Source organism: Mauremys mutica, chromosome 19 (assembly GCF_020497125.1).
Source record: "Mauremys mutica isolate MM-2020 ecotype Southern chromosome 19, ASM2049712v1, whole genome shotgun sequence".
Lineage (NCBI taxonomy): Eukaryota > Metazoa > Chordata > Testudines > Geoemydidae > Mauremys > Mauremys mutica.
In genome coordinates, this window is record NC_059090.1 from 25,389,833 (window position 1) to 25,402,675 (window position 12,843).

The 12,843-nt window shown below is 54.4% G+C and overlaps 1 protein-coding gene across 2 annotated transcripts in view; it reads right to left on the minus strand.

Moving 5' to 3' along the window:
* The window catches only part of SUPT6H (SPT6 homolog, histone chaperone and transcription elongation factor), a 40,216-nt gene that overhangs the window by 6,543 nt on the left and 20,830 nt on the right, over positions 1-12,843 (minus strand). For both annotated transcript variants that reach the window (XM_044993954.1, XM_044993953.1), the window contains exons 16-30: positions 12,435-12,589; positions 11,295-11,490; positions 10,395-10,534; positions 10,193-10,310; positions 9,225-9,301; positions 8,325-8,460; positions 7,653-7,790; positions 7,159-7,326; positions 6,425-6,552; positions 5,049-5,256; positions 4,772-4,919; positions 4,320-4,462; positions 2,903-3,043; positions 1,106-1,301; positions 726-964 (exon numbers count right to left, since the gene is read on the minus strand). In XM_044993954.1, the coding sequence (XP_044849889.1) occupies positions 726-964; positions 1,106-1,301; positions 2,903-3,043; positions 4,320-4,462; positions 4,772-4,919; positions 5,049-5,256; positions 6,425-6,552; positions 7,159-7,326; positions 7,653-7,790; positions 8,325-8,460; positions 9,225-9,301; positions 10,193-10,310; positions 10,395-10,534; positions 11,295-11,490; positions 12,435-12,589 (2,331 nt within the window). The remainder of the gene's footprint in view (positions 1-725; positions 965-1,105; positions 1,302-2,902; positions 3,044-4,319; positions 4,463-4,771; positions 4,920-5,048; positions 5,257-6,424; positions 6,553-7,158; positions 7,327-7,652; positions 7,791-8,324; positions 8,461-9,224; positions 9,302-10,192; positions 10,311-10,394; positions 10,535-11,294; positions 11,491-12,434; positions 12,590-12,843) is intronic.

Genomic DNA, 12,843 nt, shown 5'->3' on the forward strand with positions numbered 1-12,843 from the left:
ATCTAAGCAAAGAAAAATCTCATTCCCGACTCCTCAAGGTCAAGTATTCTTTGTCAGCCTCCTGAAACGCACAACAAATACGCTGCACAGGCATTGATTGCACTGTTATCATGGATCCATTTCCCCCTCACATTTACTTTAGAAACAAATGTAAAAGGGATGCATTGTTTTGTTTTCTTACACTTCAGATAAGGGGTCACAGCGACCTGAAAAGGTTGAGAATCACTGAACTGGATTATCTAATGGGCTCTTCTAACACTAATCTCTATGATTCTTTTACACAGAGCCATCAGTTACTCTAAAATCTGAAGAGAGAGGCTGTCTGATGAGTATTCGCTCAGGAACTGGAAGTGACTGACACTGGAAGCTGTTCCCAAACAGTCTGGAAGCACCTGTGAGAAGAGCGAAGCCTCAGGATCCCGCTCACAGGCTGGCCAAGGCAGTTTCCAGATTTCCACACCACCTTGTTTCTAACCCAGCTTTATGAAGCCAGGAAAGGTTTCGGTTTGTTGGCCTATTTGTACGTAACATATGGCACAAGCCAGCACCCCGGCTTCTGCTACCACCTCTGGGTTCTAAACTCCCAACCATTCAATCCTTTAGCAGTTCCTCTGGGGTGACTCTGCCCACCCCCCTTGCTGAGTCAGCATTTCATCTTCTATTAACTGGGGTGGGATCCACTCTGCCAGGTTCATGTCCCCAGTCACGTTCCACCTGGCTCTTACCTCTGTGTTAATCCAAAGGGTGGAGCCCAAACTGAAGGCGTTCTCCTTGCCCTCCTCTCGGACATCCACATGTTGATAAATCCCATCGTTCACCTTCCAGGTGACAGTCAGGTGGTTCTCCCCCTTGCTGCTTGGCCGGATGATCACATCGCCTTGGTCCATGGTCTCCATCATCTTCTCAGCTTGCTTGAAGCTGATGTTATGGAATGACGGGTGAGCGATCACCCTCTTGATGTATGCTGTCGGACACAAGTGGGCAGTTAGCATTCCCACGGCAGTGGTTTTATTGCAAGGAACATCCAATCACATTTCTTTTCCCTGGGGCAGACTGCGAATGTCCATGTGCCCGGTTCTCAGGGCCCTAGAGAAGGGATACTCACTTGTGCGCTGCTGCTTCCTCTTGTAGTCTTCTTCCTGTTTGTGATCTGCTGCCTCAGCATCAAAGTCATAGTAAGTGTCTTTGGGCAGCTTCCATTCATTGTTCTTATCCATCAGGTCTGACGTCCTGCAGGTCAGGTCTGCACTGAACTTCTCAATGTCTATCTTCATGATCCTACAGTGAACAGTCATTCCCACCTGCGGAGGAGGGGCAGATTGGATTAGTCAGCAGGTGCAACTCACGTGCTGCACCTGTCACTCGGCGAGTGTCCTATCATAGCCACACCAGGTGTGGTGGGCTTACCTCGAGTATTTAAAGGGACACATCAACCCAAAAATAAAAATCAGCTATCCCTCTGAACAGGGCCGGCTCCAGAGCCCAGCGGGGCAAGCACCCGCCTGGGGCGGCCCTTTCCCGGGGGGGCGGCAGGCTGGGCCGGCGGACCTGCCGCAGTCATGCCTGCGGGAGGTCCACCGGAGCCCCGGGAGCAGCAGACCTGCCGCAGGCATGACTGCGGAGGGGACGCTCGGCCGGCGGCTCCAGTGGACCTCCCACAGGCATGACTGCGGCAGCTCAACCGGAGCCGCCGGACCTGCGAACCGCCCGCAGCTGCGGGAGGTCCAGCCGAGCTGCGTGACCAGTGGACCCTCTGCAGTCATGCCCGCGGGAGGTCCGCTGCTCCCGCGGCTCGGGGGCGCCTCCCGGGCATGACTGCTTGGGGCGGCCAAAAACCTAGAGCCGCCCCTGCCTCTGAAAGCTGTTTATCTACCACTGTTACAATGACCCTATAGAGGGCTAGACCTGGAAGGGATTAGAGGAGAATCTGTCTCTTCCCCAGTGTGTTTTCTTTGGCATTTCACAGCCCTTTGCATAGTCAGCTTCCTTGTTCTGTTGCTGGTGTCGCCTAGTGCCTCTGAGCTGAAGGGGGAAGTGAGCAGTCAGGTGTGCGCGCACACACACACGATAGAGTGGCGGGGGGGGGGGGGCCCCTTTTTCAAGCCTGTCCAAAAGACCCTTCTAAATGAACAGGGGAGCAGAAAAACCCATAACATTTTAAAGGTCCAGGTCACGTTGTTTAAAGGGGCTCTAGCAGAAGCTGGAATGTTGTAGTCCATTTAAACGTGTTTAAGTTGACAGTGTCCCCTTAAGGGATTGCTAGGAGACCTCAGATCTCAACTGGATAGTCCTTCATCTAAATGTTCGTTCCCTCGGCAAGATCCCAAAGGAGAGCACGGAGGTCAACTCTTCTCTTGTAATGATGTGCACACCTGCATTCTATACCCATGGGATTCTACTAAGAGGGCCCTGGTCCCCGTTCGGAAGGAGAACAAGTAACTCAGACAGGCCACAGAAATGGATTCAACTAGGAAAAATAACTCTGAGTGAGGGATTCAGCTATAGGAGAAACTACCACGAGTGAAGGGAAAATGACCCTCCAGGAATCTAGCAGCCGCTCCTCGAGCTATTTCAAAAGCTGGGAACAAAGGTCAGCTCCTCATGAGAATGCCTTCTAGCCTCCCAGGCTCTGGACTTCATTCCGACTGTAATAAATCCTGCCCAGTATCATATGCTAACTGATTCCCACAGTTCCCACCAGCAGCTAAGGGAGACTCGCAGTCTGGGAGAAGGAAGCGAACAAGAACCTAAATTCACTGTTGATTTAGAGCCCACAAGGGAAAGAGAGCAGTTGCTGGGATATCTGGGGAAGAGAGAGATGAGCAGGACTCTGAGCCTCTGGTACCAGCTCTTTAGAGACAGCCACTGGAGCTGGAAGAGGAGATGCACTCTGCTCTCCTACCTTCACCCTTTCTTCTGGCCGCTTAACCACCTTGTCGCTGAGAAACTTGGTTGGTATAAAGCCAGTGACCCCGTTGTCCAGCCGTGTCTTCACCCCAATAGCCTGGCCAGGGCAGGAGCCGCTGTCAAAGTGATTCCAAACCTTAAGGAAGCAAAGGAAGAAGAGACTCAGCATGGAAAACAATTTCCGAAGGCAGCACAAGCTCAATGCTGTTAGACACATTCAGGGAGGGGCCTGAGTGTGCCAGAGCAAGAGGCGGGTAAGTTCTGGAACTCTCTGGCTGTAGCAGCAAACTGGAGAACCTGCAGCAGCTTCAGAGAAATGAAAAGACAGTTTCAGTCACTCAAACCTCTGATCCATGCAGCATTCCTATGCGTTACCCTCGGCTCACGGCAGGCAGGTTTGCTCTGCAAGCAGGAAGGCGAGAATGCTTAGACTCCGTCTACACTTACGGCAGCGTGCAGAGTACAGGCATGACACATGTAGCCACACGCTGCAGTCAAAGGGAGGCTGCGTTCGCAGCTGGCACTGCAGCCTGTAGCCGTATGCCAGTGAAAGGCTTCAGCAGTGGGGAGGCAGCGGGACACTGCGCTGCTAAAGGTTGCAGTGTAGCTGTGGGAGGCACTGCTTGGGTATGTAGAAAGGCTGTGTAGGTTCTGGACCCTTGGGGTTCAGGCACGTAGGATGCTCTTGTACGTCCCTCACTGTCTATGCTGCTATTCAGACCGTGCCAGCTGGGCCTGCCATGTCTGCACCCTGCACGCAGCTGCAAGAGTCGACGTCCCTTTCAATTCGGAATCACAGCTCCGCAGCGAGAGGTGGGTTCTACTGGAGTCCCATGGCTGCCATGGGAACCGCTGACTACCCAGGGTCCTGACTATCAGGGCTGGAATTTGCCACTCTTAAGGCAGGACCCCAAAATACCGCCCCATCGAAAAGCAGGACATCTGTGCTGGTTCTTAAATTGAGACAATGGGGGTGAAATCAGCTTATTTTCTCCACCCCATGGGGGGCTTCTCTGCATAAAACAGAAGAGTCCTGACTCTGAACAAACCCACTCTGACCGTCTGTGAGGAAAAGGTGACCAACTGGCTCCCATCCCATGTCACAGCTAGTCAGATATACTGGGCAACCCTCGCACAGCAACCAAGCGGTGCTGGCAGACCTAGAGAGGCAACTCCAGAAGCACTCGTAAGGATTCACATGAGGGTTACAGCCAAAGGCTCCAGTAGGGGTTGGGGGCCCATTGTGCTGGGTGCTGTCTGAACACGGGAGGCACAATCCCTGCCCTGAAGCGTCTCCTCTCTCAGAAGGCCCCTCCGGTACTGCATTCCCTACAGGATGCTCCGGGGCAGCGTCACATCTGAGCAGCCGGACGATGGAGACGGCGCCTGCGGGAGCAGCCCAGTCACTTTACCTCGCTGAGCTCTGGGAAGTTATCCTGCTGACAGAAGGGACACTGCCAGAGGCCAGTCTCGTCATTCCGTATGGCCTGATCGTAGCTTTCGCCCTGGGGCCTCCTATGGGCTATCCCAGTCACGTTGCAGGTGATCATTTTGCCTGGGGAGAGGAAACAGGAGTATATCAGGCACATGCAAGGGTTGGACAGTGCCCCGAATGGGATGCCACGCAGGCCTCCCGGAGGCTACTTGGATTACTTAGGACTCCCGTACCTACGGGTGGCCTTCCCTAAAAGCCATCCAGTGTGACACAAACGGTCTGGTTCTGCAGCACTCCAATGAGCTGCAGACCTTGCACCGATCCCAGTAAGTGTTCACGGAGCTGCCATTCTCAGACCTCCGCTGCCTGGCGCAGCTTGTGAGGGCAGCTCTGTAACCGATGGAGCCCTCCCAGGAGATGGGCACGTACCTATGTAGAAAGTCTCTGGTGTTTCTTTGGTCAGCATATTGAAGACCTCCTCTGTGTTAGGAGAACGGTACGGGGTTCTCAGATCCTTGTATCTGCAGCTCAGCTCAGCTCGGATGTCGTACAGAGTGATGTGTTTGTCACCGTAACCCTGTTTGTACAATGGAATGGTTTAATGTATGTAGGCTAGCGGTCATGCTAGAAAAGCCCTGTGCAATCAAACCCCAAGAGTTCAGGGCTGGAAGGCAGCTCCACCCCCTCTCCCTTCCCCTTCACAGACCTGTCTCTCCAGCTCTTCAGCAAAGGCATCAAGATCCAGGTCTTTCAGACGCTCTGGGTTTTCCAGGATCTCCTCTAGAGCTCCAGCTGGATTGGCATCCTCTGCCGATTCGTCGTACTCTAGGGCATCCACTGCCATTTTTCTTGCCCATTCATAGGTTTCAGGGTGGACCCTGGACCCATCTAGGACCTCAATGTAGGAATCAGTGCTAAACGAATTCAAACACACGCATCAAATTGGAAACTCTGCAAGAGGCCAGAGGTGCATTCAAAGGCCATAGGATGCAAAATGACTAAAGAGAATGTGCTGCTGCTGCTATTCACTTTCACAGTTCACCGCAAAATTTCGCTGTTTAAATGAACAAGAATTCTCTTAAAGGAACATGAAATCGAGAAAGACAGAGTGCAGCCTGCAGCCACCCACATCATCTGGGCATAGCCTGGTTGCTACAGTGCACTTTAGACAGTCTGATCAAAAGAGTATTGCACGTCAGGGCTTGCACCCTGTAGCAGGAAGCTGTGGCTATAATTTGCTCTCTCATACTAATTAGGTGTGGTTAGTTGACAATGCAACCCTCTGCAACAAACTGCTTCAGAGGTACCGAAACTTTGCCTCAGTCCAAGAGACCCTGCATTCACGTTCCTGGGGTCTGTGTCCTGTGAAGGGCCAGAACTCCCAGGGAGGAGAGCAAGGCTGAAGAGTTCACCTGGCTGCCCTCTTTGTTCCCAGAGACTCTCCCAAGCCCAGGGAGATACAGTAAGAAGCAGCCCAGAGAGCACAGCACTGAACATAACATGTTCCCAGCCCAGAGACCATCCAGAGATTAGAAACTGGTGTCAACCTGCCCTCACACTTGCTATTTAACACTAGCTTTGGTTAATAACATTTTTAAGCTCTATACATTCTCCACACAAACTCTCACAATCTTCCTTCCAGTTTATGAGCCAGTTAAATTCTTGTGCTGTGCTACTGCCCCAGGTTCGGGACTGTTAAAAAAAGCGTTAAAAATAAATCAACGAGCGAGACCAGAACTAAACAAAAGGGTCTATGGGTCTGCGTGGTGAAAGGTACAAAGACGCTAACTAGGGAAGAACTGATTCTAGCTTTGGTTTCTCTTCACCACAAAGGACCCCCCCCAATCACAGCAGCGAATTCGTGCTGTACTGCACTGCTCACACGAATGGTTAGGTTGAGTTGGCCTAGAGAGAGTCAGATTAATAACCAGTAATAAACTCACTTGTCTGGACATGAAAGGCTGCACACAGAAATTCCTAGGAATACTGCCCCTGCGGAATGGAATCCCTTTCAGCCAGTCAGTCAAGCACTAAGCCCATGCAGCTCACATGTCACAGCATGTAGCACCATCCAATACCAACCTGTCACCCAGCGATGCTGTGTCAATTTTGATGAAACCAGCACAATTGATGAAGACCTTGGGTCCCATGTGACACATGGTGACTAGCTGCGTCCGGTTCTCCAGCCTTGTGTTGTTTTGTTTCAGGATCTAAGGGAGGAGATTTTAGCATTAGCTTTGCAATACAGCACACGGAAGGAACAAATATCCCAGCCCCGGTGGAAGACAGGCAAGGAAAAAAGAGGCCTCAGACTGAATAGTGAGGGGTCCAAGGCATATCTGGTACAGCCACCCTGCTCCTGTTGCATGGGCCCTTGCCTTGCCATACAGGAAGCATCTCAAAGCCACACGAAGGGAAGATGTAAAAGCAGCACCACATGCAGGCAGGACTGCCACACTTCTCAGGGTGAGGAGAGGTACTTGGCCTTTCACTCTGTGCTTTCTAAAGCAGCCGAGTGTCCTGATACCACAGCACATCCTGGCTGACACTACCGCCACCTCAGGGATTTGCTGGGATTGACGGATCTGCTGAGGATTCCTAGCCACACCTGGGAGAGAGGCCCACACTCAGCTCCAAGTTCACTAGCAGTACAATAACCACACTCTCTTGGCCCCGTGGGGACAGTGCCGTCAGACACACCACGAGCGCAGGCCCTGACACTGTGCCTCCCAGTGCTGCAGCCACGATGTGGGCTTGCACATAGTAACTTTAAGACAATGTCAGCTATGCGGTAGCTGAGACAGCTCCATTCTTACCTTGAGCAGGTGAGTCCCTTTGCGTGGCCCTAGGCCACAAACATACTGTAGCAGGGCCTGGCTGTACGGGTGAGCAATTGCCCGATTGACGTCCACTCCCACCTCATTCACACGGTTTATGAACTCGCAGTAGAGGGCATTCAGCAGCTCCTCCTTCACCACGTGTTCCTGCCGAGGGAGAAGGGGGTCACCATGGGGCAGGTCTACACAATGCTGCTCAAAAGCAAATCTGGGCTGACTCTGGTCCTCAGAGGTGTAACCCCTCCCTTAGGCTCAATGCGAGTGGAGGTTTATCGTGGCGAACAAGGCTGCTCTAAGGCCGCGAGGAAGATGAGCACTGCGCTCTAGAGAAAGGGAGCAGTGAGGAGTCGTGCTAGTTGGACGTATTCGACAACAGGTGGACGCCACGTTGGCTCAGCTTAGGGCCTGTTCCTGCTGTTGAAAGTTCCCAGGCTCGTTTCTTTCTGACCGAGACCCCTGTAAGGAACAGTTACCTGCAGAGGGTGAAGCTTCAGACACAGGATATCCTCATCAGAGCTGCAGACCTGAGCAAACTCTATCAGGGGGTCCTGAATACGGCGAGCCAGGGAGACGGCTTGGCGCAGCACAGGGGGGTAATCCCGGAACTCGTTCTGCAGAGGATCAGAGATACGGAGCGAGGCTCTCACTGCTGCCGGTGCCCACACCGCTGCTAGCACTAGCACCGGCGACAAGTGACACCAATGCAAAAAAGCACTCAGGGCAGGTTGGGGGAGGGGTTCAAAGGCTCCCAGGGCACTTCTACAATTAGAAAGAAGGCTCCAGCAGAAAGGAGGAGAGGATAGTTCTAGTTCCGTTTTGTCCAGGTCCTCCCCATATTAGCTAGGTTGCAGCAACTCCCTTCTGCTCAAGTGGGCAAGGCTCCATCCCGACCTTGCCAATACATACCCACCACCAAGTCTCTTGGTGCATGTCTCTTCGGTCAGCCCCAGCAGGATCCCTTCACAAGCCCCTCCAACCCCAAATCCTGACGCACCTCAGCCAAGGCTTGATCACCATGCAGTAGCAGAGACCTCCAGCCTGCCCAAGGTGGTGGGATTTCAGTGAGACGGGCTATCCTCCCAGTGACCAGGGAAAGTCAGGCCACTTGGAGAGAGCACAAGAGGACAGGTGCACTGGTGCTTTACCTCTGACTTCCTGCTGTTCATGTAGAGAATGGCCAGCTCATTGTCCACTAGCTCCACCCCAATGGAAGACAGCTGCTGCCCCTGATCCAGTTCATGCACAATCCGCTTGACGTCCTCCATCAACATCTGGGCATCCCTGGGGAGACATGGCCAAGGGGGATTGGGAGGAAGATAAGAAAGCTGGACACTCAAATCACACTGATCTCCAAGGCAGCTCCTGCAGTGGGCACGTCACACCCCCAGCTCCCAGCCCCTCTGAACTGACCATCGGCTGTAGGTGCTAACAGCAAGAGGCTCCATCAGTCAAAAGCACCAAATCAGAAGCCAGCCAGTGAATTGAACAATGCACAGCAGGTCTCTTGGGGCATCTTAAGCCCAGTTTGCGGCTTAGATCGCTCTTACTGGTGAAAGGCGCTGGACTGGCAGCCCCGGAAGCCTCTGCTATACAACCACCGACCATGGACACTTGGGCAGTGCGAGCTCCCCCCTTCTGCCTGGTCTGAAGGAGAAGGATGCTCACTCGCCATGGTCTCTTCACTCTGCTGCAGGGGCCAGCTGACCACCAGCAATGGGACTGAAGCCACCCACTGCCACAGGCCCACACGAGAGAGGCGTGGCCTACCCTGCTCCAGGGCGATCCCAGGCTGCCTGATCTGTGTCATGCTGGAGACAGCTGGGCTCTGGGACGAGCATTTTCACTTGAGGACGATAGGAGCAACTGACAGATACCGCCTCTGCGGGGGTAGGCGCACCATCAGCACTGCAGAGCGGAGAGCCAACTCCTCCCCCTGTAGGATCTGCTGCAGTCCCACCCAGCTGAAGGTGCAACATGGCAGGTGGCAAGGGGCGGGGAGGGGGAGGGATGGCATCGTGGGAAGCGGATGCCAGAGCTCATCGTACCTGTTCTCTCCTGCAATTGTCACCACATGAGGCTTCTTGTTCAGAAGGAATTTTTTCAGAGTTTCGATATCCTGGGCCTGGAGCACAGAAAAGGAAGCAAGAGGCTCCATGGAAACAGGCTGGTTACTAGAGCCTCCCAGTACCACGCGCTGAGCACATGTCCCAGGCTGCGGAGCTCCATTTCACAGGGCAAACCCTCAAACCTACCTATGGCACTGACCTGCCACGACACTCTGCCAGACAGAACAGAGCGGGGCTAAGCGCTGGCTCCTGGCCCTTCCCAGACAGCCCCGGGAACGGCCACGCTGGCTCAGCTGGGGAGAGGCTAGAGGTGACCTGCTCACACAGTTACAGGGACAGAAGCCAGGAGCCCTTCCCGATCTCCACTGAGCCATGCTGCCTATTGCTGGCTGGTGGGGCAGAGGAGGACCCTGACATGGCAGCTTGAATACTGCAGCACACGCAGGAGCAGTGACGCCAGCTCCAAAGGCCAATTCCAATTCCAACAATCTGTAACTCATGGGCAGCAAGGCCTGTTTCTGGCCTTTCTGTAAGCCGGGTGGGCTTTTTCCAAAGGCTCCCGGTGCAGCGAGCAGGGTCCCTCAGCAATCGCACCTGCAAAGCCCGGACTGTCCTTGCCCCTTATGCAGCACTGGCCTTACGGCCCATCCTGATCTGGTGTGCAGCAGAGATCGCTTTCCAAAGTGCTTGCTTACGACCCTCTCACCCAGCCAGAACACACCCCCTCCTCGCCACTCACTGATCCTAGGGCTTAGAGTCCAGGACTCTTCCATTCACAAGTACACAGGTTTGCTCCCAATTCTGATCCATCGGCAGGATGCAGCCAGATACGTCTCAGACTCAGCTCTCACCAACATGCTTGGGATCGCTTGCTGCTGACTGCAGTCCACATGCACTGTCCCACTCCAGGAATAAGCTAGGGGAACACAGCCCCCGCCCCAGCTCACCTTCTTGTCCCGCTCCTCCTCCCGCCAGGCGTTCCGTCTCTTGGTGAAGTGCGGCAGCCGGAGGAAGTCTGTAACCTCGCCTTCACCATTAACCAGGGCACAGAACACGGGGTGGTCTCTGCAAGACAAACAGGGCCCCCCTGAAGTGACCGGAACAGGCTGGTATGGCAGGTAAACTCAGGAGCAACCCTTTCCTTCATACCTGGCAGAGGAGAATGCAATGCCCAGCACCCGAATTCCCTTCCCCTGATTTTCATCCATGAAATCATCGTCTTCCTCCACCTGCTGGTCTGGACGGTAGGGAGACACCTTTAGCCAGTTATACAGCTTCCGGCTGCAAGCCTGAAGGACAGGAAGAGGGAGGGGTGTGAGGGAGAAAGCCAGTCTCCCTCCCTTCACATCCCATCAGGCACACGGGCCTCCATTGGGCAAGGTGCAGACAGTGCCCTGCCCCGAGCATGATGCTGGGGGGAGACACAGAAGCCCAACAGAGCTAGAGATGCTGCTCCTTCCAGCCGGGACAGCCTGCTACCGGGTGTTCCTTTGGGGCCAGAGCTCACTGCTAGGATCTGTACAACCTCACAGACCAGCAGCTCCCAGCACAGCACTTAGAGCGACAGATCTGGTCTCCGGGGAATCTGATTCTAGAGCCAAGGAATTACCTTTCTCACTGCTGTGGCAGTCAGGATCCCTAAGCACCAAGAGATTCCTGTTTCTTCAACACAGAGCCGGGCATCCTCCAGGGACCTCCTGTCCATGGTGCTCTAGCACATACCCACGGGCCCAGGGACTGAAGGACTAGAGCCCTGATTTGCAAGGTCTGACGGGTAGAGTACCCTAGTGCAGGTGACCCCTGAATGGTCCAGTTAGAGTTGTAGCTAATGTTCCTCTTTCCTTCCTACCCGGGGAATGGAACGAGACTGACTCACGGATGTTCCTGTGGGTTTGTCACTGACTTCCTCCTGCCTCTTCACTATCCTCACGTACCCTCGTCAAAGGACTCTCCCCTGGACTGCCTCCCACACTTCTAACCTGTGAGCGTGACTCCAGCCCAGCCCAGAATGCAGGCGACGAGTCAGCATGGGCCCCAAGCACCTCTCACCTTAATGACGTACTCTTTGGCCTCCACCAGTAGCTTGTTCTTCAGCTCTTTAGCCATCTGCACATAGAGGAACTGGTTGAGGGAACGCTCAATGGCCATCGTGCGCTGACGATTCCACTCCTGCACCTGGTGGCTGAACTCGTCGCGGTAATAGAACTGCTTGATTTCCTCAAAATACGTCTGGTCACTCCCATAACTGTGAGAGGGAGAGAGACGGGGGGGCTGTCACGCCAGTTCCTGCTGAGCAGCCTGGACCTCAGGAAATGGGGAGCCCTACAGCCTTCCACGCGGGAGACGTCTGCATCCCCAAAGCGGATGTGGAAGTGCTGCAGGTCCCTAGAGGCCAGTGCCCAGCTTCAGCCCCAGCAGAGCCTATTCTGCCCTGCTGCTGAGGACTGTGCCCCAGGTTAGGCTGTCACCCTGTAGACCCTCCCACGGCTGAGCTGCTTTGGTCATGCTGGGGTCTCTTTACTTGTGGTCTGCTCTTGCATGTACTCCTAGTTAAACTATTGCTGGCAGAGGCCTGTGCTGCGGTGAAGTGGTGGTTCCTAAGGGCCAGGGAGCTCCCTGTTGGTCAGCCCCAGGGAGGAGCTAGCTCTCCCCATGTTCCCTTAGCCAGCCTGCCAGACAAAGGTCTGGTTTTACTCATCTGAGGGCTGTGCTAGCAACTGGAAGCCCAAAGCCCCCCCAAGTCCGCATAATGAGGGGCAGCCTGCAGAGACCAGTAGGCCCCAGCATGCAGCCATCCCTCTAGGTAGGAGCAGACTGGTGGCTGGAACAGCTGGAGCACTGCACTGGGGAGCTCCCATATTCATAGACCGGATCTCTGGGGAAGTGGAGGAGGCTCCACAGGCTGCACTTTAGGTGCCTCTGTTGGGATAAGCCTCGTCTGTCACCCTGCTACGTCTATTGTCCTGATACCAGGATCAATACGTAAGGCCCTGTCTCATTCCACAGTATTATCTCAACTGCTCCTGTGTCAGTGAACCCGGCTGCCACTGAGAGGGGAACAGGGCTCCACTGCACGATGGAGCACCAGAGGGAAGTTGGCAGGACAAGCGTGGCAGTGGGGTGCTGTCAAAGGGGCTCTGAGGCTACGGGGATGCGTGGGGGAGAATGCTTGGGCAGAGCTGGCCTCACCCCTCAACGCCTTTCATGTCAATACTGATGTCGATACTCAGCAGCCCCTCCTCCTCAGCCAGGCAGATTTTCAGAAACTGGTCATCTCGCAGCTCCTTCACGGGCTTGTTCTTCAGGTACTTACAGGAATACGCATAGTGGGCTTCATCCACATCCTGCCCCCAGAGAGAGGAGACGAGACACTGGTGAGTCAGCACCCTGGGGCCTTGGGTAACGAGTACATGGAACAAGACCCCCCCCCCCCCACACACACACCACGCACACTAGCAGCCAGCCTGGCCATGTTTACACTATGCAGACTATAGCGGTGGTGTTGTGGCTATGCTGGCATAACCCAACAGTATGGTGCAGCCTACACTGACGGGAGGGGTTCCCCAGTGATGCAGGAACACTGCCCCCCGAAGGCGAT